At 40.2% G+C, this 23,732-nt stretch overlaps 1 protein-coding gene across 1 annotated transcript in view; it reads left to right on the top strand.

Moving 5' to 3' along the window:
• Window positions 1-23,732, top strand: part of LOC107719732 (zinc finger CCCH domain-containing protein 13-like) — a 30,696-nt gene that overhangs the window by 5,738 nt on the left and 1,226 nt on the right. The window contains exons 11-20 of the mRNA XM_016527221.1: window positions 825-1,183; window positions 5,950-6,372; window positions 6,702-6,917; window positions 10,498-10,993; window positions 12,225-12,334; window positions 12,456-13,703; window positions 14,142-14,687; window positions 14,778-14,921; window positions 17,826-18,026; window positions 20,426-20,589. Coding sequence (XP_016382707.1) covers window positions 825-1,183; window positions 5,950-6,372; window positions 6,702-6,917; window positions 10,498-10,993; window positions 12,225-12,334; window positions 12,456-13,703; window positions 14,142-14,687; window positions 14,778-14,921; window positions 17,826-18,026; window positions 20,426-20,589 — 3,907 coding nt within the window. The remainder of the gene's footprint in view (window positions 1-824; window positions 1,184-5,949; window positions 6,373-6,701; window positions 6,918-10,497; window positions 10,994-12,224; window positions 12,335-12,455; window positions 13,704-14,141; window positions 14,688-14,777; window positions 14,922-17,825; window positions 18,027-20,425; window positions 20,590-23,732) is intronic.

Genomic DNA, 23,732 nt, shown 5'->3' with positions numbered 1-23,732 from the left:
GATGATATAGCAGGGCTCCAGATTGCAATGGTTTCATTTTGTCTGCCTGTGCGACAAAATTTTGTGTGCGGTCGCACTGGCGCGACCACCGCGTTGGTCAACTCATAAGCACTGCAATTTCTGTTGCATATGAGAAACATCAGACGGCAAACGAAACTGAAAGCATAACGAAACCGCGCTTAGAGAGTATACTCGCCGCGTCAGCACGAGCGCAGCAAAAATGACGCACATATTGAGGAAACGATGGTTTGCAAGCGAAAGTCAAGTAAAAGACCGCTTCTTAAACCAAGGTAGGTGAACATGCTGGTATTCTTGTGGGAAATGCAAGCACTGTCACCGTTTTACTTTTCTTTTTGTTTTCATTTTTGAAAAACTTATCTTAGCTGTTTACCTCACATTACGCTATGGAGGCTCTCTTTTATTTATTTATTTATTTGATTCCTCAGTGATTGCTAAACGTTCTGTAATTTATTACTCCGTATATAATACAGCATGTGATGTGTGCCATGTGCGCTCGTATCAAACTATTGTATATTTATATAGTTTTTAAAAATGATTAATGTATTTAACACACCCTACTTGACAACCCTACTTTTTGTTTTAAAACAATTTCTTTGTTCTTTTACATTTGTTACAAAAAAAAAAATCATTCTTTTGAACATTCTATTCATCAAATATTAGAACGATTTCTGAAAAATCATGTGACCTGACAGATATCAGTCAAATGCGTATCCTGACATTTATCTTGCATCAGTAGTTTGTTTCAGAGATATTGTGAGGGAACTATCAGTTCCATCTTCATCTTATGTGTTTTCCTTTCTCAGGTCTAGAACTCCACCCCGTCACCGCCGGAGCCCCTCCCCTCCCTCCCGACTGCACCACTCCCCATCTTCACGCTCTGGCTCCTCAGCCCAGAGACACTCCCCATCTCCTCGCCACAGACGGGGTTCTATCTCTCCTCTTTACCGAGACCTTCCTCCTCCATCCTCATCCTCACCACCTCCCACTCAGTCCTCACGCCGCTCCCGCTCTCCGCTCACCCCGCAGAGAGACCCTTCACCGACACCCGGCCCTCGCAGGTCCAGCCCCAGTGCCCGTCACCGCTCCCAGGGCAGGGAGAGGGAGAGATCAGAGCGAGACAGGAGTCCCGCACTGCAAGAGAGACGGCATGAGCGCAGAGATGGTGAGAGACACACGTCACAGAGTAATTATTGAGAAGTGGGGGGGGAGGCGTTAAATAAAGGATTTAAATGGATAAGACAAAAGAAGAACTGCAAAGAACAGTAAAAACATTTATTTTAAAATAGCCATATGAATATGAGTGAATGTGTGCAGATGTTGAAAACACAAAACGGCAAAATGATTCTTGTCTCGTCAAATTCAGATATGAATTACATTACATACCTACAAAGTTGTAAATAATTAATCTTATATTTTCAATTCAAAACTGCAACATTTTACAAAGTCCAGTAGGTTGCGTCACAAGATATTACTGCTGGTTGTTTAACATTTCTGTCATAAAACAGTTGTCAGATATTTTGATATTTAGTTACTTGCATCTTAAAGGGATAGTTCACCCAAAAATGAAAATTTTATGTTTATCTGCTTACCCCCAGGGCATCCAAGATGTAGGTGACTATCTGGTTTCCCCCAGGGCATCCAAGATGTAGGTTACTTTTTTTCTTCAGTAGAACACAAACAAAGATTTTTAACTCAAACCGTTGCAGTCTGTCAGTTTTATAATGCAAGTGGATGGGAATCACGGCTTTGAGAGTAAAAAAAAAAACATTACAAATTAATTAATTAAAACGCAAACAAAACCAAATTAAACCCTGTGGCTCGTGACGATACATTGATGTGTAAAGACACGAAACGATCGGTCTGTGCAAGAAACTGAACAGTATTTATATAGTTTTTTACCTCTGATGCACTGCAATGTCTGAACTGTCCTGAGGCGTCCTCGACAGCCGGAGCGTGACGCGTCTTTATGCATTATTTTTCTGCATTACCGCCACCTATCTCTCAAATGGACCATTGACACTCCTAATTGAGATTGCAGATAGAGTGTCAATGGTCATATGTTTTTTGACTCTCAAAGCCGTGATTCCATTCACTTCCATTATAAGACTGACAGACTGCAACGGTTTGAGTTAAAAATCTTCGTTTGTGTTCTACTGAAGAAACAAAGTCACCTACATCTTGGATGCCCTGGGGGTAAGCAGATAAACATCAAATTTTCATTTTTGGGTGAACTATCCCTTTAACCTACACTCCTTTAATCATTTAAACTAGCGGTTGGCCGATATATCCGATATATTTTATTTTGACTGTGCTGAGAATGGCAGCGTCTGACTCTTGAGCACACAGTGCTCACATTCTCCCTCTTGTTCGCTGTCGTCGTTAACAGTTCTGTCCACGGACAGAAGTCTGTCTAATAATCAGATAGAACTGTTAAACAAAGGAATTAAAATGTATACAAAAAAGTATTATAACGATTGCTTTTATATTGTTAGTAATAGAAAGGCAAACATTATAATACTTTCTAGTTTGCCGTCAGCATTCAGCAAATATGCATTTATATCATTTAAACAAATCTTTGAATGACTAATGAACATCTAATTTCAAAAACCATGCAAACTTCAGCTGTGAGATTTTATGAAGTGTGCATTTGTATCCTGCACAATCGCGTGTACTCTGTCGGTCCATGCGAATTGAATACGGACAGGAGGAGAGTTCAGCTTCACTGAGATGCGCGATCGACAAACTTTAAACTCATATATTTGAAAAAATGTGATTCCCAATGCACACAAACTTCCCAGATTACTGAGTGCCATGTTGGTTACAGTGTTTACTTCCTTTTTAAAATTATATTTTTATTAAATATTTGTTTATTTGTGAAAAATACTTTAAATGACAAAGCATAAGCATGTTTATTTTACACATTTATTTTTTAATCCATTTTCAAATGATTTCAAATTTCTTAAATATTAAAGAAAATTATATTGGCTTTATATCGACCATCGGCCACCCTGCTTTCCAAGATATCGGCATCGGCTGTCAAAAAAACAATATCGGTCAACCACTAATTTAAACACTGAAGCGTCATGCTGGAATTCTTGTTCGGTATCAGTGATCAGTAAATCCCACCTGATTTGATTGGCCATCTTAAACTGAGGGCAACAATTTGGCCATTTCTATTATTGAGAGGGACTAGTCCAACTCGATGTCTGTTTTAAACCTATTGTTATCCATCAAAACACTCAGTTATGGCGCTTTTCCACTGCATGGTACGGTACGGCTCGGTACGGTTCACTTTTGGGGGGTTTTCCACTGGGTACAGTACCTGGTACCTGGTACTTTTTTTAGTACCACCTCGGTTGGGGTTCCAAGTGAACCGTACCGTTACCAAAACGTGACGTGTAAACTCTGCTGATCACGGATTGGCCAGAGAGAATCGTCTCTACCTGCGTCACTGAACTTGCGACACAAACACAAAAGAACCGCTAGATTTAAATCGGCACAGCCAACGAAGGATCGAACGCAACTGTTTTGAACAAGCGCACCTTTTTTTTTAACAACCAAAAAGTTTTGTTGTCTGTTGCGGAAGAACAGACGTTCCTCTTGTTGATAGCAGAGGAGCGGATCCAGCGAGAGCTTGATGGGGCGACGCGGAATGAAAAAGTTTTTTTTAGGAGTCGTGGTAGTAGAGGCGGCGCAACTATATCGACATGTGAATAATCCCGCCCACTCTAAAGTGGTACTGAACTGCAGTGGAAACGCAAACCGTGCCGTGCCGTGCCGAGTTGTACCACGCAGTGGAAAAGCGCCATTAGAGACTTGTTCAGACCCACAACTGACTTCACTGACCCACTTATGGCACATTTTTTGTTGTCTTAACCATGTGATGCATAATTTAGGTTCATGACGCATGCATTATTCTGTTTGACTGGTTGTTCATATGACAATGCAAGTACAAATACCGTTCAAAAGTGTTATTTGGTATGATTTTAAAAAAATTTATTTTAATTTATTCAATGTTATCAATTTTGAAAACAGTTGTGCTGCTTGATATTTTGTGAAAACAAACATAAATTTTTTCTGGATTCTTTGATTCAATTTAGTGCATTTTTGCTGAGTGAAATTAATTTATAAAAAAAAAAAAAACAACTCACTGTCCCCACGCTTTTGAACACTAGTGCACATTCACAATATAGATTTGTTGTAATGAGTAGTGGTGATATTAAAGGGGTCGTTCACTGGGTTTTTTCTAGGCTTGCTTGTGTTTATGGGGTGCAGTCTAACATGTTATTTTTCACATCATTTACCTTTATTCCACCCTAGAGGTCTGCGCGGGACTGTTTTTTTAGTCCTGCTCTCGCAAGGTTCTATTCCGCACCCTCCCGCTATATATTCACTCTTTGTTCACCCGCTGTCCGCGTAGAATAATTTTCTTCCCAACCCGACAGTTCCCGCTAAATTTAGATCTTGTTTCCAGAATCTCACATTTAAATTTCCGCTACTGAAAGAGATAGGGATAGGCTGACAAATAAAGCGTAGTCTGCACAAAATTGTATGTTATTTTATTTGTCTTGTCAAGAGTCTTGAATTTATTGACTTCGACTTGAATTTATATGAATTATCTTAAGACACAAAATTTGTTTAATATTTTATGCAACACCGTAGGAAAAAAAAGTGTCAGAGAAAATAAAAATGTTGTACAAAAATTGTATTTCTTATTTTTATTCGTCTTGTCAGGATAAAAGTGTAGGTTGTACAAAAATAGCCTATTAGCTATTTTTATTTGTCTTGTCAAAATACTAAATTCGTTTGACATTTTTCTGTTAACACAGTAGGAAAAGTGTCGCAGAGAAAAATAAATAAATACGACATCCTTCATTTAAAATGATAGGTTAAGCAAAATATAAACAAAACCGAGTTGAACGTCCTTCAAGGACAGCGCATCCACACTTTGCTCCATCCTTATTCTGCTCTGTCACTCATCGACGACCTGACTGTTCTGTCTGAGGGCCATATATTTACCACAGGTACAGCCTGCTCTGAGCATCGTTATGCACATGCTGCGCACAGACCACGCGAATAAAACGCGTGACGTTTAAAGCATGAGTGCAGCGCGTGCATCCTGAGTGCAAGCTGTACCGGTGGTCAGTAAGAATAAAGCGCAGATATGCTGTTCTAAATGGACGTCGGGAACGGGATATTGATAGACCGCCCGCTCCCGTTCAAATTACACCAGAGTTACCGACCGCTACGGTGTTTTATTTGGGAATTTAATCCCGCGGCGCAAAAAATCCGGTCGTTCCCACGGGAGAGCTGCAGGATGGCAGACCTCGTGTATAATTGGAACAGTTCATTGTTGGAGCCGAGCTGAATGAGAGCTAGGGAGAGATGCAGAGCAGGGGAACGCAAGGAACAGTATTGAGATCCGCTGCTTTTGAACATTGATTTTGAAACCCTGTGAATCCATTAGAATCGTTAGAAGACAGAATCGCGATTCATATATGAACAGATTTTTACGTGCACCTCTAGTTTTCTCTTCCTCTTCTCTAAAGCAGCGCATCATGGCCTCGCCCCCTTTGTTGCCTTTTCCCAAGGGCGGGGTTTATCTGGGTTTGTGATGTCACGAACGCGGGAAGTAACTCGTTGTAGTCCCTACCAGCCGTTTTTGTAGGCATTAAACTGCCAGAATTTTAAAAGACGATATCTCCATTTGCATTGAACTTTCAGCTTCGTAACTTTGCAGATATTGTTTATGCTCAAGCAGCAACATTAGACAACACAGCAACATTTTTTTTTTGGGGGTCATGTAGCCCTGTATGGATGTGGTTGTTTGGTTTCCACCATACTTTTGGCCATGTGCAGCTAATGAAAAATTTAGTCAGTGACAGCCTTTTAAATCTGCTGCTCACTTAATTTCCTTTCTGCCCTTAGAGAGCCACGGAAAGCGTGAGAAAGACAGCAGCCGTGACGAGCGAGACTATGAGATCGAGCAGAGCTCTTCTCGAGATGACCGTGATGCCAGGGATGGCCGAGACCGGCGTGGTGAACGGGATAGAAGAGATGTCCGGGAAGAGCGCCAGCACCGCGGGGAGGCCAAAGACACTCGGGATACCCGCGCAGGAGAACCGCGAGACCGCTCAGGACGAGAATCCCTGGAGCATAGAGAGAGAGACCGGGACCGAGAAAGAGAGAGGGAAAGAGAACGAAATGAAACGACAGCCCAGGAGGAAAGGAATTATGGAAGAGGACATGGAAGGGAGGAATTGAGAAATGACAGTAGAGTGGACAACAGGAACGAATCTCGGGCTGAAAGAACAGGCAGAGGCAGGGGCCGTGGGGATGCCACAGAGAAAGGTGTGAAGATAACGACATGCTATATTCTTTGTCAGCTACATCTAAAAAGAATCGCTTTATGTATTCCCCAATTGTAAGTCGCTTTGGATAAAAGCGTCTGCAAAATGACTAAATGTAAAAAGGGCTATTACACATCAAAAATACCACTTTAAAGCATAAAAAGCTGGAGGAGAGAGGGCTTCAACTTAGAAAATGCTAGTAAACATCAATACAAATTGTACTTTTCATAAAATCTAACATTTATGAATTGCATTTTAGGAGTATTGCGATTAATATGAGCGCTTGAAACAAATTTTGGGCAGAGGATTGTGATGAATTTTGTGTTTCAGGTTCTGTTCGTGGTGGTAGAGCGTCACAGGCTGACACTAGCAGTGCTAGCGGGCATGACAGCTGGGAGTCCCGCAGCAGTGGTCTGAGAGAGAGGAGCTCGGAGAGAAACACTGATCGTGATCGCTACGATAATGACAGACAGAGAGGGGAACAGCCCAGAGATGAACGGCGGGGAGGACATGTAGAGAGAGACCGCCGTGACATCAGAGAAAGAGGTGACTGATAAGCAAGAGATGTTCTTCTTATTATTATTATTATTATTATTGGGAGATGCCAGCCTCATTTGCATTTAGTATGCAAATGTTCACTCTAATGGCAGGTAGAGATTTACAGAGAAAATAAACCAAACGTCCTCCTCAAATATTCTGACGGTGCGGCTTACTGCCATATTAAACTCCATGTAAGCACCTAAGTTGGATCTAGTGTTAATGAAAACTGCCCAAACACACACACTTTCTTCATCTTTTTTTTTTTTTTAATGAATCGTTTTATTTAAGGCTTGAATTTTTCTGGCTTGCAATGAATGAAACCCCATTAACCAGCCATTTTGGATATCTAGTATCGGAATTACATATGCCATAACACCTTTTTACCATAGTTAAAGCAATCTTTAAAAAAAAAAAAAGGGGGATTTGTGTGACAGTTCAGTAAGCTTTAAAGCTTGAAGGATTTAAATTTCTCTGACTAAGCACTTTCTACCTCAAAACTTAAAGGGATAGTACAATCGAAAATTAAAGGGGTCATGAAATGCATTTTTTATGTAAAATCACACTAACATAAGTAATAGGCTATTTTCAGAAATTGGTCTCTCTTCAGAATGGTCTGTTTTTATAAGTGGGGCGCATTCAAGACACTCAAGTAAACACCCACTGCTATGATTGGCTAACAGTTTCGCTTATTAAAATAACAGATGGACGCTGCTGTGAGGTACTCTGAAAACAACATGGGTCATTTGGGTTAAAAACTTGGTATATTTCAAACGGTCTGGAACAGACAATGCAATAGTGGTAAAAGCACGTTTACTCACACATGTGTGTTGCGACATTACTGTTGGATCCACTCTAGTCAGATTCAGCGCTTCATCAGTATTGTTTACTTTCAGTCTCTCTGAAAAGCCTGCATCATACTGTCTTGTTTAAAAATGAATCCGTAGCAAAGTAAAGCAAACAAACGATGTTTCACTGACGCGATCTGGAGCTCTTTGCTAATTTTACACCGGACGTGAGAGGCGCAACACGACTACAGACAACAGAACCCATTATAATCTGCGATTCTGTCTACACTGGATGCGCGACGGATTGACACAACAAATCTCAGACAGTAAACTGATGTCCCGCTCTATTTCTGACATACAAGCATTCGTGCCGCTTCTGACCCGAAAGAGAAATTTATTTGCGACATGACGCAACAGCGCTTGCGTCCAATTTAGATATGTAAGGATCACAAGCAAGGCAGTTCAAAGACTATTTTTCACAGCTTAAAGGGGTCATATGATGCGATTTAATTTTTTCCTTTCTCTTTGGAGTGTTACAAGCTCTTGGTGCATAAAGAAGATCTGTAAAGTTGCAAAGACTAAAGCTCATTTATAATGGGTTTTCATGTTTTTGAATCATCGCTCCCGCCTGACGGCATCATCACAGTATGGTAAGGGGCGTAACATTTCCCTCTCACGCTTGAGGTATTCGGCCAGTCACAACGCAACTGGATAGCTGGCCAATCACAGCACACCTCGCTTTTTCAGACCAATGAGCTTTGTAAAAATCGACGCGTTTCAGAAAGGCGGGGCATAGAGGAGAAACAATAATGTACAGTATGTGGAAAATAATGTGTTTTTTGAACCTTAAACCGCATAAACGCATTTCATTACACCAGATACACCAAATACTGTTCTTTTTAGCAGCATCATATGACCCCTTTAAGCCCTGTTCACACTGCCAGTGACTTTTTCGCTTTATGTCGCTAGACTTTGTGCTGTGAAGACACTTGTGGGTGTTCCTACTGCTGTCGCTCTAATGTTATTGGTAGACTGCACGTCTGGACATATCTCATATGCTTTTGTGTTCAGCACTTACTGTCCGGTGTTTTGAACAGAATCGTAGCGGAGTTGCTTCCGTCATCATATTGCACGACGCAGTCTCCTCCTTGAGATTTCTTCTTACTCTGGAAGTAAATCTGAAGTTTATTTTTCACACTTTTAGCGTGTTCAGGCCCCCAGTCTCCCTCTACAATGATGGGATAATATTCGTCCATCGCGATCCTTCTGAACAAATAGGAAATGACTTACGAGTCAGAGTTTATATAGTTGATCACGCCCTCACTTTCACTTTCGTTTCTGCGTAAATTTACCGTTCACACCGCCAGCGACTTTATCGCTGTATGTCGCTAGACTCTGTGCTGTGAAGACGCTTGTGGGTGTTCCTACTGCTGTCGCTCTAATGTTATTGGTAGACTGCACGTCTGGACATATCTGGACATATAAAATGCAATCACAAACTATATATATTGCCGGTAAAATTAAGATATCATTCTATTATAACTAGGAATTAGACTTAAATTAAAATAAATAAAAGTACCATTCTGCTGTTGGAGAGTGTTGTTATATAAACTACAGCAGTGCTCGTTCATTAAATCATTAACCGGTGCTAAACTGCTTCCATAATTAACAACTCAAACCATCAATGTATGAATCAAACTCACTTAGACAGCCAACGGTTTCTTTTCTACACATAATTTTTTATATCCATGTATGTGGTTACAGTAAAATCATATAAAACAGTGAAATCGCTCAGGAAATCTGTCCTGTCTTGCCTGCACTCGAGACGGTGACGTGTGAGCACCACTGACCGATTCTTCACTCCTATTGGTTGTCGCTCGTGAAATTCGCTGTTCATTTGCATAAAATTAAACAATTCTTAACTTTTGTCGCTTGACTCTCATCTCTTGACACGCCCACATTCTGTCGCCAGTGGTCACTGTCGCTCGTGTCGCCGGAAGTCGCCAGCTCTCCATTGAAAATGAATGGGAGCATGTCGCTGTGTGTCGCTGGCAGTGTGAACAGGGCTTTACACTAAACAGTGTCTTGTAATGTCATCTGTATGGTTCTGTTGGAGTAATCCTGTGTTTGCATCTCTCTAGTATTTCCTCTCCTCCTACTACAAGCGTGTATCAGTGGGCGGGGCTAAAGAGGCAGTGATGTAGAAGCAGACATTGATCTTCTCTTGCAGAGGCGGACTTTTGCTGCACTATTATGTCATAAAGTGGCACATTCCAAAACGAGTCGTTTTCTGAGCTTGGTTTCAATAAAAGCTGTAACCGGAAAGTTTTGAAACTTGCAGAATGTTTTTATTGTACATTTGACCTGTTATATGTCGAAAGATCAAGGGAAATTTGATTTCTCCGTTCATGACCCCTTTAAATGAATTCGTTTTTTTAAATTTTTTTTTTTACTATCACTAATGTTGTTCCAAACCTGTATGGCATTATATTTTCTGTGAGGTTCTAAAGGAGATTTGTGAGAAATGTTCATGTAGCTCTGAGAATAGAAAGACAGTTTGTCTGTTAAGCTCCAAAAATTGCAAAAAAGCGACAAAGTACCATAAAAGTAGTCAATATGACTTGTTTGTGATGCTTAGTCTTCTGAAGCAATACAGTAGCTTTGTCTGGGACACAGATCGAAATTTACATTGATTCACTTCAGAAAATGTTAAATGGGGTGCACAAGTCTGTGAACAATCTTTAACATCACAGGACATAGAAAGCAACTTTTGGTGTTTTTGTTCTGTTTTTGTCCAACAGAACAAAGAGCGTCCACTCCTGTCCGCCAGCAAAACCGTGGTGAGGACCTTGATCGTGAAGAGAGAAAAGATGATCGAAGGGATGAAAGACGAGATGACCGCATGCGTGAGAGAGAGAAGGACAGGGATAGAGAAAGAGAGAGGGAACGGGAGAGAGAGAGGGAGAAAGAACGGGAAAGAGAGGCTGAAAGAGAACGTGAAAGAGCCAAGGAGAGAGAACGGGAGAGAGAGAGGGAAAGAGAGCGAGAGAGGGAGAGGGAGGAGAGAGAAAGAGAGCGGGAAAGAGAAAGAGAAGAGCGGGAAAGGGAGCGAGAAGAGCGGGAGAAAGAAAGGGAACGAGAGAGGAAGGAGAGGGAACGGGAAAGGGAGCAAAGAGAGAGGGAACGGCAGAGGGAGTGGGACGAGAGAGAAAAAGGGAGGGAAGAGAGGCGGGACCGAAGAGATGAGTCGCGAGATGACCGCTCCACCCGAGATGCTCATGAAGAGAGAAAGAACACGTAAGTGCTCCAGTGTTATTAGTCATGTTTACGTACAATCTATCTGGAATCGGTCAACCATTTACTGAGCAAATATAATTGTATAATGGCTGCTAAACTGTATAAGACTTAATTGCCCATGGAAACATACTGGTGCTGCTTAATCACTTTGCAGTCTTTCTTTTCTTGCTAAGGGAACACTGATGTTGAAAATATTATCTGACTGCTAAAGATTAGACAATAATTATTTTTCACATTATTGGCCTTTTAAATTGGTCTATTTTGACTACATTAAAAAATAAAATATACAAACTAAAATCAGTCATTTTTTAAATTCTACAACTGAATTTAGATGTCAAAGCATTGCAATTTTCAGTATAAAAAAATGGATATTGATTCAGAGATATGCAAAAGATTACTGTTTTTAAAGAGTAACTTTAAAGCACTCAGCATTAATTGACTCAAAAGGTAATTGAAATGTAAAATATGAGACATAAGAGTTATGTATCCAATATTAACTGATACCAATAAATAAAATCTTTTAAATGGCAGCCGATAACCAGTATATTTTATTAATATATAATGCTTTCCTATTTTATATGAACAAGTCAGAACCTCATTTGTGCCATTTTGCAACTTAATGGTTAGCTGTAGAGTGTTGAAAAGATTGTCTTGTGGACTTCAGCTTTAATTGTAATATATATGGTGATAGAGAGATAGATGTATACCCATAAATCGAAAGCTATAAGCTCTGAAATCACCTAATAATGCAGAATATTTCATGATATTGTTCAGCTGGTAGTACATTTACACTACCGTTCAAAACTCTGGGGTGAGGGGTAATTTGGGGGGTGGATTTTACAAAAGACTTCAGATTTTTCATCATTGATGATAAGAAGAAATGTTTCTTGAGCAGCAAATCAGCATATTAGAATGATTTCTGAAGGATCATGTGACACTGAAGACTGGAGTAATGGTTGGTGAAAATTCAGCTTCACATCACCAGAATAAAATCCATTTTAACCTATATTTACATAGAAAAACAGTTTGTAGTAATATTTAATAATATTTTTCTGTATTTTTGACCAAATAAATGCAGCCTTGACGAGTATTAGAAACTTATTTGAAACACGTTAAGACATTTTACAGACCAGAACTTTTGAACGCTAGTGTACTGTACATGTTATAAACAGTTTGACATTAGAGATTTTCTCAGGTGTTCAATATTGTTTGCCCTTCACTTTGTTTGCAGTCGTAAGAGACATCGTGCTGAGAACACTCCCAGTCCACGGCCATCTCCTAAAAGAGGTCGAGATGTGAGCCCTGCAGACAGTGACGGTTACAACAGCACTGAGGAGAAAGGTAGGAGTTCAACTGAGCAAGGTTATGGTTACACCCATTAGCACTTGGTGTAACCTTCCTCATAGGTCTATTGTGCACACATGCAGAATATTTGGACATAACATGTATGGTTTTGTTTCAGGCGATAAGCACCGACTGCTGAGTCAAGTGGTTCGTCCTCAAGAAACTACCCGCTCGCCTGCCCACTCCTTTACTGATGATAAACACAACCGCTGGAAGGATGATGACCGTCGTGTGGATAAAAAAGAAAGCCGTGGCCGACACGAGGAGGGGGATTCCCGCGGTGAGAGAGGAGCAGGAAGAGGAGCAGAGCGACGTGAAGAACATGCTCCCGACATTTCTGCTACGGGCATTTCTGACTCTAGAAGGGGAAAAGAGCAGAGGGACCTCCCTACTGCCGCCCTCACTCCTCCTCCTCCTCCTTCCATAGAGGACAGAGACTCTTTATCAGCCGTTCATGAAGAGGGGAAGAAAAAGACTAAATCTCAGAAGAAAAATCTGAAGAAGAACCGTAAAGAGGAGGAATCTGGCGGGGGGGACCGTAGTAACCCCGAGCCCCCGTCCTCCTCCTCTGTAGCTGAAGCCCCCCAGGCTCTCCCGTCACCTCGCAAGACAGCCAAGAAGAAAGCCTTAGAAAGGAAGCGCAAGCGCTCACTTGGTCCTGAGTCAGATGTATCTGAGGATGAGCTGGTCGCCCAGCATCCCCTCAGCAAGAGGCGACGAGGCCCACGTACACCTCCGCCAATCAACAAGGATGACCTTCCTTCCCAGAGGGCTTTAATGGCTGGACCGAGTTCTCTCTCTGCTAAAATGGATGCCAACTTCAGTGACTGGTCTGATGAGGATGTACCAGAGCGAGGTGAGACGACTTCTGCCTCCCTGCCATCCGATAGGCCTCCGGAGCGGCTGCTTCCCTCTGAACGTCCCCCTAGAAGGGGTGCACGTGGTGGTGGCCGGGACCGTACGGACCCCCCCATCGCCCCGCTGCTCCCTGACCCTCCAATGCTGATACAGTCTCTTCCTTTACAACCATTACTGCCACAACACATGCTGCGTAAACCACCCCAAGCAGACATGCAGCAGCAGCGCAGCAGTAGCATGGGCAGCAACCAAAGCCGTGCATCTTCGAGAAGGCTACGCTCGCCCTCCAATGAGTCGGCCCACCGTGATGAAGGCCCTCAGGGACTCAGGCCCCGCAGAGGACTCATGCAAGGTGGCAATTCTCGGGAGAGAGAGCGAGAGAGGGAATGGGAACGAGAGAGGGAGAGAGACAGGGAGAGGGCAGCGGCCAGTGAACAGATGGGAGGAGAGAGGAAGTCGAGGATTGATCAGCTCCGGAGAGGAGAACCCAGTCGAAGTACTTCCTCAGGTGAGACTACTCGTAAAAGCTTGGAGTTTTAAAGAATTTTTGTTCGTATTATTAAATATATTATTTTATATTACATTTAAGTTTAATGATGTGTATAAGAACTACTACTACTAATAATACTAATATGTTTTAAGTAGTTGTATTATACGCATGTATGAATTCCTTAAGGCATTTCTAGTAAAAGTTTTTTTTATACTGGAGGTTTTGAATGCAAATCATCATTTTCAGTAAGTTGGTATTGAAAATATTCGAAATGCAATATGAATGCAAAATGCAATAAGTCCATTAAATATATTCGTGTATCTTAACTCTGGTGCTCTGGATGATGTGTTAAAGAATTCCTAAGCAGTTGGTATTGTCTTTTTTTTTTTGTAACTTGTAAAGTTAAAGTTTTGAGTTCTCTATAATACATATGTAAACATTTATCGGCTTCCACAGACCGACAGGACTCCCGGAGTCACAGTTCTCGTCGTAGTTCACCAGAGTCTGAGCGTCAGGCTCGCTCCAGAGCCGGCTCCTACGACAGCCGTGAGCGGGAACGAGATCGTGATCAGTTGGATCGAGAGCGTGAGAAAAAGGATCACCGTCAGATGCAAAATCAACAAACCCAACAGCGAGACTGGGACCCAGAACCTCGTGAGTGGGGTGGGCGGGGCAGAGAGCCCCTCCTCCGTGGCAACCGTGAGCCAATTAGAGAGAGAGACTTGCGGGAGATGAGGGAACGACTCTTACCTGACGGGTTGCTGGCACATGAGCGAATGGATCGTGAGCATGGTGAAAGGGACCGTGAGCGTGAACGGGAAAGGATTCTTCCGTTTGACCTTCAGGCTCACAGGGAACCAAAGAGCAGATCTGAAACTAAGATGGAGAGGGGAGAGTATGAGCCTCTCTTACCCAGAGAAGCCCTCATGGATGTAGATAAGCCAGCCGACAACTCACACCTGCAAGTGGAAGCATCTGAACCCAAAATGGATAGTCTTGATGGTAGGTCTTTTTTCTCACCATTTCTCAAACTATTGCCTGATGTGTAAGAAGATCTTGTTTTTTAATGTGTGTATTTGTTCTATCGCTCAGAAGAGGAGGATGGAAAGGGGGATGATGCGCAGTCTGCTGTCTCAGATGGTGAGGAGTATGAGCCAATCAGTGATGATGAACTGGACGAGATTCTGGCTGACAGTCAAAAGAGGGACGAACAGCAAGATGATGAAAAGATTTCTGGTACATAACACCACTTAAAACAGGATCCCATGAAGACGCATTTAAAATCTGTGTCAAGTCAGTTCTGAGAATTGTTTCTAAACGCATTATAAATGTTAGAAATGCATTGCTGAAACATGTTACAAAGACTGTGAACTATGTAGTCCTTAATTGTGGAATTAGACTGTTAAAACGGTCTTTCACAATTTTCGTGTTCAGGTTTTTTTGGGCAAGGCTAAAATCATGACTCGATGACGCAGTTGAGCCAACGAGCATGACCCCTCCCCTAACACTATAATAAGGGGTGTGTTCGACTTGAAGCAGCGCTGCACAGACCGATCGGTGTGTGACATCAAAGTACAGTGAGAGCTATAGAGAGCAGACGGCTCCTTGCGAATTCCTCTTGCAGTACTTTGATGTCATATGCTGACGTTCTGCACAGCGCCACTTCAAGTCGAACACACCTAATAACTAGAGCACATTAGCATAAGCGGTTTACCCGCTCAATTGTGAGTTCTGTCATTACCGTTAGTTACGACAGCCTACAGTTTTCTAGCTAGCTATGCCTTCGTCACGTAAATGCATAATACCTGGTTGCGATAATTTACAAAACAGCTCAGTCTCCTTATTTAAATTTATTTGCATTTGACCATTGAGAGAGACAACAGCTTTCCTGTGAGTGGGCGTTGTTTCCAGCGGACACGCCCCCAGTGTTTGAGAGCAGAGAATACTGTTTATTTTTTCAAGATTTTGATGCCTTATTTTATTTACTTGGTGTTTTTTTTATCATTCAAATTTGGCTGGGTGGTTAATAACACATTTTTCTGTGGTGTGACAAACTCAGAACACACATTTAATATCTCTTTACACAGACTTTAAACCACAATTAAATGTCCTGCCACAGTCTAATCTGTCCCACCACAATTTCACAGTGAACTGAATATATATATATAAACTGCTTATCAAAAGGCTGCGATGTAAATATAGAGTCAGATGTTTTCCGTGTTTCAGGGCGAAGCATGACTTGGTTCACAGTAAATACAGTGAACACCATCTCTGCATGAACTGAGTTTAACTTGCTTTTATGAATGCAACATGCACAAGTTATGCTGTACTTTCAAATTGGGATGGTCCCAATTTGTAAACCTGTTATCAGAGAAACTTAAAGGGTAGTTTTACGCCAAAATAAAAGCTTGAGGATTTAATGTGAAGAAACTGTGGAGAAAAACATACATATTGTAATTTAACTACTGTAAAATAATGAATATACTTACCATGAAATATTCTTTTCTTTTTCATTAAATATTCTTTTTATTTTAATAACAACAACGTGGACTGAGACACTATCACAACTAAGTCCACTGGAAGTCAATGCAAATACTTTTTTTATTACTCCATTCAAAAGCTCTTAATTTGGATTTTTTTACTTTGCTATCACAATGCACCAGATTAATGCATTTAATTTTAAAATGTTCAAAATGCTCTTCTGGGGGAGCATAACTCCTTACCTATCTAGAGGGCTTGAGGTCCACCCACCATTGTCTCACAAAGTCGTTTTTTTGTAATTGCTGAAATGGATTGTTAAATCAGGTCAAGAACACTTCAAATGCATGTGTCTGCAGTGACAAAGGCAGCAAAATTGCATATGCCTCCTTTTGCCATGTTTATCATTGTTATCTGCATAATGCATGTGTTCAGATTTGGATACGGCCCTCATGAAAAATATCATTGAAAAATATAATTGATGATCAAGTTTGCATTGTGACTATAACAATGAATGTGGACATTCTAGCCTAAAAATTAAAAATCTGCTCTGGCCATATGTAACTTTCATTTTGAACAGTCTATTAAATTAATTTTTACAGAATAATACACACACTGACAAAGACATAAGCAGAAACTGTATAATCACAGTCTGAAAATTCCTCTATCCCGGGGGTCTTCAACTAAAATTGCTTGAGGTCCAGTAATGAACCCTCCTCACCAGCCGAGATCCAGACATTTATATACCTAAAAACATGAATTGACAGTTTTTGCCAGACCAGGGCATCTGCAGGATATTTAAGCGCATATTTAATACATTTTAAAGGGGTCATATGATGCTGCTAAAAAGAACATTATTGTCATTACGTTGCTGTCTTGCCGCCAGCCAATCGCTGCATTGCTGATCGTGGTTTCGAGTATCGATACATAGCCCCTTTTAAACCAACCCATGAACGCGCAATTATCTCCGATAACTCAATCCAGCCAGACTAATCATCAACAAACAGGTGTGTTTGAAGAACCGAATTAGCCAGATCCTGATTAGCGCGATGATATCATCTTGGATGGGCACCTTCACAAAATGACTGTAAAAAGCATGATTTACAGTTCAGATACAGGTTTTCAGAAAAACTAAACGTTTTATCAAATAAATTTCACATTTCATTTATTTTTTTTCAAAAGTCAAAAGTATCAATTATATTAATTTCAACAATTATTATCAATCATTATATTAATTAAATAACATATAAATGTTACAATACTGTCTTAATTGTTTATATTTTTATAATGCATTATCTTCTTGTCGATCCACCAGTTCACATTTACAACTCTGCATGTTTTCTGCGTAAAAACATTGGCTGATTTTCACATTGATCTGAACAAAAACAGCAGACTGGCTTATTGAAAATGTAAATTCATTCTCTGCCAGCTGGAGGTCGCTTTTGGAATGGCATAAATAAAGCGGTTTCCCCGGTAACTGACTTTACTGGTAACAGCAGCTGACTTTGAAACGTGGAGCGATCATATTTATTCAGTGAAATCACAGCCTTTTGAAGTTTAATCGTCACATTAAGCCATATCGCTATTCTTGTCTTTCCATCCCCAAATTTATATCCCATATCCCAACTGTTTATAATATGACATTTGCATGTTCTGTTTCAGGGCCTCTAGATGTGATTGATGTAGATTGGTCCAGTTTGATGCCCAAGCAAAAACAGGAGCCCAGAACTCCTGGGGCAGCTCTTCTCCGATTCACCCCAGGGGCTGTTTTGCTCAGAGCAGGAGTGTCCAGACGCTTAGCTGGGCCTCAGCTCCTTGCCAGAGTTAAAGAAGTGTGTTCCAGAGAGCTGGAAGACCCTAAAGGTAAATGTGCAAATCTACCTTTGAAGGAATGCTCCCGTTTGAAAGGAACCGGTCACCCAAACATGAAAATTTGCTGAAAATGTACTCACCCTCAGGCCATCCAAGTTATAGATGAGTTACTTCATTGGAACAGATTTAGAGAAATGTAGCATTACAATGCTTGCTTACGAATGGATCCTCTGCAGTGAATGGGTGCCGTCGGAATGAGGGTCCGAACAACTGATACAAACTTAAAACAAATCCACAAGAAATCCACACGACTCCAGTCCATCAATTAGGCCCAATCCCAATTCTACCCCTTAGGCATTCCCCTTTCTCCTACTCCTCAGTTTCGCGCATTCACGTGACAGGGGCAACATGGCTGCCCGAGCGAACAAAAAGACACATAAATGTAAGCATTTTTGGCATTAATAAACGAAAAGTAATCATTTGTTTTATATTACATTCAGTCGTGAGTTCATATTTACGATCATGTTACTCAAAGAAATGTTTGCAAAAAATCGCTAATATTTGCTAACGTCATATCATTACAGACTGCACGATAGTGCCACAACATATTTTCATGTCTGATCAGGGCGATAACCACCGTAGACATTGAGGGGGGCTAGTCCCCCCAATAATTAGAAATCGCTAAACCCTTTTCTCAAATATTGCCAATGCGAGAGAGAGATGAAAGTTGCGTGTATGCGCGTTTCTCTTTTTAGAGTGAGTTTACTTAAAAAACAGCGATTTTATCCCCTCGTTGCGTTCACATGAAGGGGTAGGGGTGTCTCGATTCTCTTTTGGTTGGCGGGGTAGGGGTAGGGGAAGGGCCAGACAGCCCTTCAAACGAAGATTTTTCGGGACCACACTTCAAACGAAGGGGTATGAATTATCTCAGCGTAAACCGGCTTCAGCGGCAACATGGCTGCCCGAGCGAACAAAAAGACACATAAATGTAAGCATTTTTGGCATTAATAAACGAAAAGTAATCATTTGTTTTATATTACATTCAGTCGTGAGTTCATATTTACGATCATGTTACTCAAAGAAATGTTTGCAAAAAATCGCTAATATTTGCTAACGTCATATCATTACAGACTGCACGATAGTGCCACAACATATTTTCATGTCTGATCAGGGCGATAACCACCGTAGACATTGAGGGGGGCTAGTCCCCCCAATAATTAGAAATCGCTAAACCCTTTTCTCAAATATTGTCAATTCGAGAGCGAGAGAGAGAGAGATGAAAGTTGCGTGTATGCGCGTCTGTGCGTTTTTCTTTTTAGAGTGAGTTTACTTAAAAAAACAGCGATTTTATCCTCTCGTTGCTGGAAAATATAATGTAGCAATTCAGTATTTAAACTAATAAAAGTTACTAATAAAAGTTGTGGGGCAGCGTTGATAAGTTTCTTTTCTCCTGGATGTGTGAGCTGCGCGATCTCCGAGATGTGTGTGTGTGTGTGTGTGTGTCAGTAAGCAGCGCATTAATATAGAACGGTAATTAAAAGCTGTAATGCACACCAGGACACCAGTATAGGTGTGTGTATTGTAGGAGCTAGACAACGTATGATGACGTGTGATGGCATAGTAGTGGTGTCCCAATTCTTAGGGGAATATTTTCACCCCTACCCCTTGACACTCTAAGGGGAAGGGGTATAAAATAGAATTGGGATTGGGCCTTAATGTCTTGTGAAGTGAAAAGCTGTGTGTTTGTAAGAAACAAATCCATCATTAAAGGGGTCATATGTTTTCATATATCAATATCGTATACGATTTCGTATACGAAATCATATACTATTTCAATTTTTTTTTTCTCTTTGGAGTGTTACAAGCTCTTGGTGCATAAAGAAGATCTGTAAAGCTGCAAAGACTAAAGTCTCAAATCCAAAGAGATATTCTTTATAAAAGTTAAGAGTCAACCACGCCTACCTAAAACGGCTGGTTCTAACACGCCCCCACATATCTACGTCACCATGTGGGAAGATTTGCATAAGATTTGGGTCTATGGGATTAACTCCCTTTTGGAGCCAGCCTCTAGCGGCCAGTCGATGAATTGCAGTTTAAGTCACTTCCGTGTTGGTTTCAAGAGCGAGACCGGAAGGTTGCCGCTTGGTTTTTATCAGCTGTTTTGACTCTCATTCTGATGGCACCCATTCACTGCAGAGGATCCATTTGTTAATTTTTTTTTTTTTTGCTAAATTTCTCTAAATCTGTTTTCACAAAGAAACTATTTGATCTACATCTTGAATGGCCTGAGGGTGAGAACATTTTCAGCAATATTTTGGGCAAATTTTTTGATTCAAATTAGGCTCTACATATGTATCAGTTACCTCAGAAAATAATTTTTGTGGTAATCAGTGTAGTTATACAAACATGGCTATTTAAATGAGTGACTTTAATCTTATATGTATCCATAGATGCTGATAAACTCTTAGAGCATGATCTGGGTGCTCTGAACATGGCTGCATACAACAGAAGAATGGAGAGGGCCAACCTACTGAGGAGCCAGGGCCCTTGCTGCAAGGCACTGTGTGCTCGCAGAGACATTGCCATACGTAGACAGCTCCTGAAAAACGACAAGGTGCTCTTATGGTCTTTAATCACAGGCACTTATTTTGTATAACCTGGGCTTTCCGAAACAGTATTAATTGAGCTCTATTCTGGAACGTGTTAAGCTGCCTCAGAGGATTTTAAGGCATCAGAAGCAGAATCGAAAGTAATTACTATGAGTATTTAATTAAATATATTTATTTCATTTAAATACTGAAGAGTATAGATAAAAACTAAACTATAAAAACCAGGTTCCTGTATTACTATCAGGCAGCAAAAAATCTGACAAATGATGTTTTACCCTAACTTTTAGTGTAAATTTAATGTGATGAAACTGTACACCACAAATTATACCTTATATATATATATATATATATATATATATATATATGTATATGCATCGTAGTTAAAAAGTTTGTGGTTGGTAAGATTTAAAATAAATCTTTTATGCTCACCACCAGGGCTGCAATTATTTACTCAAATACAGTAAAACAGTAATATTGTGAAATATTACAATTTAAAATAAATTGAAATAGTTTAAATTTAAACTGTAAAATCTAATTTATTCCTGTGATGCAAAGCTGAATTTTCAGCATCATTACTCCAGTCTTCAGTGTCACATGATCCTTCAGAAATCATTCTAATATGCTGATTTGCTGCTCAAGAAACATTTCTTCTTATCAATGCTGAAACCAGTTGTGCTGCTTCATATAATTGTGTAAATTGTAAATTCAACTCATTAGGCTTTTTTTTTTTTTTTTGATGAATAGAAAGTTCAAAAGACCTGCATTTATTTAAAATAGATTTTTTTGTTGAAGTCTTTACTATCACTTTTGGTCAGTTTAGTGCAGGGGTACTCAACAGGCGACCCGCGGGCCATATCCGGCCTGTCTGCATTAATTTTGTGGCCCGTGTCATGCTGAAGATTAATGTATTTTTTATTACAATTTGCGCTCAAAATATTAGGCGGTTTGATTTTTTTAATTAAATGTATACAATCGCTGAAGTAAAAGCTCCTCGATCTCTGCAAGCACTGTAACTAACATGCAATTAAAAAGTGACACGCGGCATGCCCCAAACAACTTCAAAAGAGAAGCGTTACGACCTTACGTAAAAGTCCAACAAAAGAGAACATTTAATAACATGATTTTACTCCACAACATCAGTCGAGTGTTTGAAATAACTTTTGTGATCTGATGTGCAGTTTTTGTCACAGAACGAGGCAAATAATATATTCTATATGGTAATAAAGGCTGTGTCAATTAGCATTGGATTATAAGTATACTTTATTATTATGAAAATACCAGAGATGGCTTGAAGAACACTGCTAAAACCATATATTGTCGCGTCTTATGTTTACTGTCGTATATTGTTGGATATTTAAATAAATAGCCAAATCGCAAACAGATTCAATCACCCACGCAATCTTGTTCATAAATGATAATGATTCAACTATATGTCTATTAAAGCTTTAATCACACTGTAACATTCAAATCTGCGTTTGCGCTGCTGCTGACCAGAGAGAGCATTTATATGAAACATCTTTACAAAGTCTTTTGTATCGTCATTTCTGTGTTACAAACATTCAAATAATCACAGAAGTACTGGAATAAAAGTTTATAGTTCTAATATAAACACTGCTGTCTACAGAAGCGATCAAAATAGAATGTCACCTTTTTGAAAGTGACAATGCTTCAAATAAAGATTGTATCAATTACAACGTAATGCCAGCAGATGGAGACAAGTGACTTAAAATGAGATTCGTTAAAAGTCCAACAAAAGAGAACATTTAATAACATGATTTTACTCCACAACATCAGTCGAGTGTTTGAAATAACTTTTGTGATCTGATGTGCAGTTTTTGTCACAGAACGAGGCAAATAATATATTCTATATGGTAATAAAGGCTGTGTCAATTAGCATTGGATTATAAGTATACTTTATTATTATGAAAATACCAGAGATGGCTTGAAGAACACTGCTAAAACCATATATTGTCGCGTCTTATGTTTACTGTCGTATATTGTTGGATATTTAAATAAATAGCCAAATCGCAAACAGATTCAATCACCCACGCAATCTTGTTCATAAATGATAATGATTCAACTATATGTCTATTAAAGCTTTAATCACACTGTAACATTCAAATCTGCGTTTGCGCTGCTGCTGACCAGAGAGAGCATTTATATGAAACATCTTTACAAAGTCTTTTGTATCGTCATTTCTGTGTTACAAACATTCAAATAATCACAGAAGTACTGGAATAAAAGTTTATAGTTCTAATATAAACACTGCTGTCTACAGAAGCGATCAAAATAGAATGTCACCTTTTTGAAAGTGACAATGCTTCAAATAAAGATTGTATCAATTACATCGTAATGCCAGCAGATGGAGACAAGTGACTTAAAATGAGATTCGTTAAAAAAAACGTTGATTCATTCAGGAATGAAACAAGTGAAGTCTTTATGAGCAAGTCATGAAGTTATGAGCTATGAATCATTTGTTTAACTTTTATATATATATATATGTTCATGCTCAGTGTTATTTTAAATAGGACAAGCAAGATTCAGATAAGTAATAAACTGTATTTCTAAATCTGCAAATATTGTCTTAAATAATGTCTGATGATGCAAGTTGTAATTTGTGACCCTTCGCATTTTATGTAGTTTTAACGCGGCCCGCTTGTCCTCTGAACTTGAGTACCCCTGGTTTAGTGCATCCTTTTCTATTATTGCATTATAAAAGAAGTCCACACAGCTCCGGGGGGGTTAATAAAGGCCTTCTGAAGCTATGCTATGCATACGTCCTACGTCATCCGCTGGATGCCACTCTCTCGTGAACGTGCATGCAACATAACTTAATATAACTCCGATTGTATTCATCTGAAAGAAGAATGTCATATACACCTAGGATGGCTTGAGGGTGAGTAAATCATGGGGTACTTTTCATTTTTGGGTGAACTATCCCTTCAAGTATTGATTTCTTAAAAACTTGTAACCCGAAGGTTGCGGGTTCGAGTCTCTGTATTGGCAGGGATTGTAGGTGGGGGGAGTGAATGTACAGCACCCTTTTCCACCTTCAATACCACAACTGAGGTGCCCTTGAGCAAGGCACTGAACCCCCGACTGCTCCCCGGGCGCCGCAGCATAAATGGCTGCCCACTGCTCCGGGTGT

Source organism: Sinocyclocheilus rhinocerous, unplaced genomic scaffold (assembly GCF_001515625.1).
Source record: "Sinocyclocheilus rhinocerous isolate Xijiao unplaced genomic scaffold, SAMN03320098_v1.1 scaffold721, whole genome shotgun sequence".
Classification (NCBI taxonomy): domain Eukaryota; kingdom Metazoa; phylum Chordata; class Actinopteri; order Cypriniformes; family Cyprinidae; genus Sinocyclocheilus; species Sinocyclocheilus rhinocerous.
Note: the sequence above shows the minus strand (reverse complement) of the source record. Positions and strands in the feature narration are given on the sequence as shown.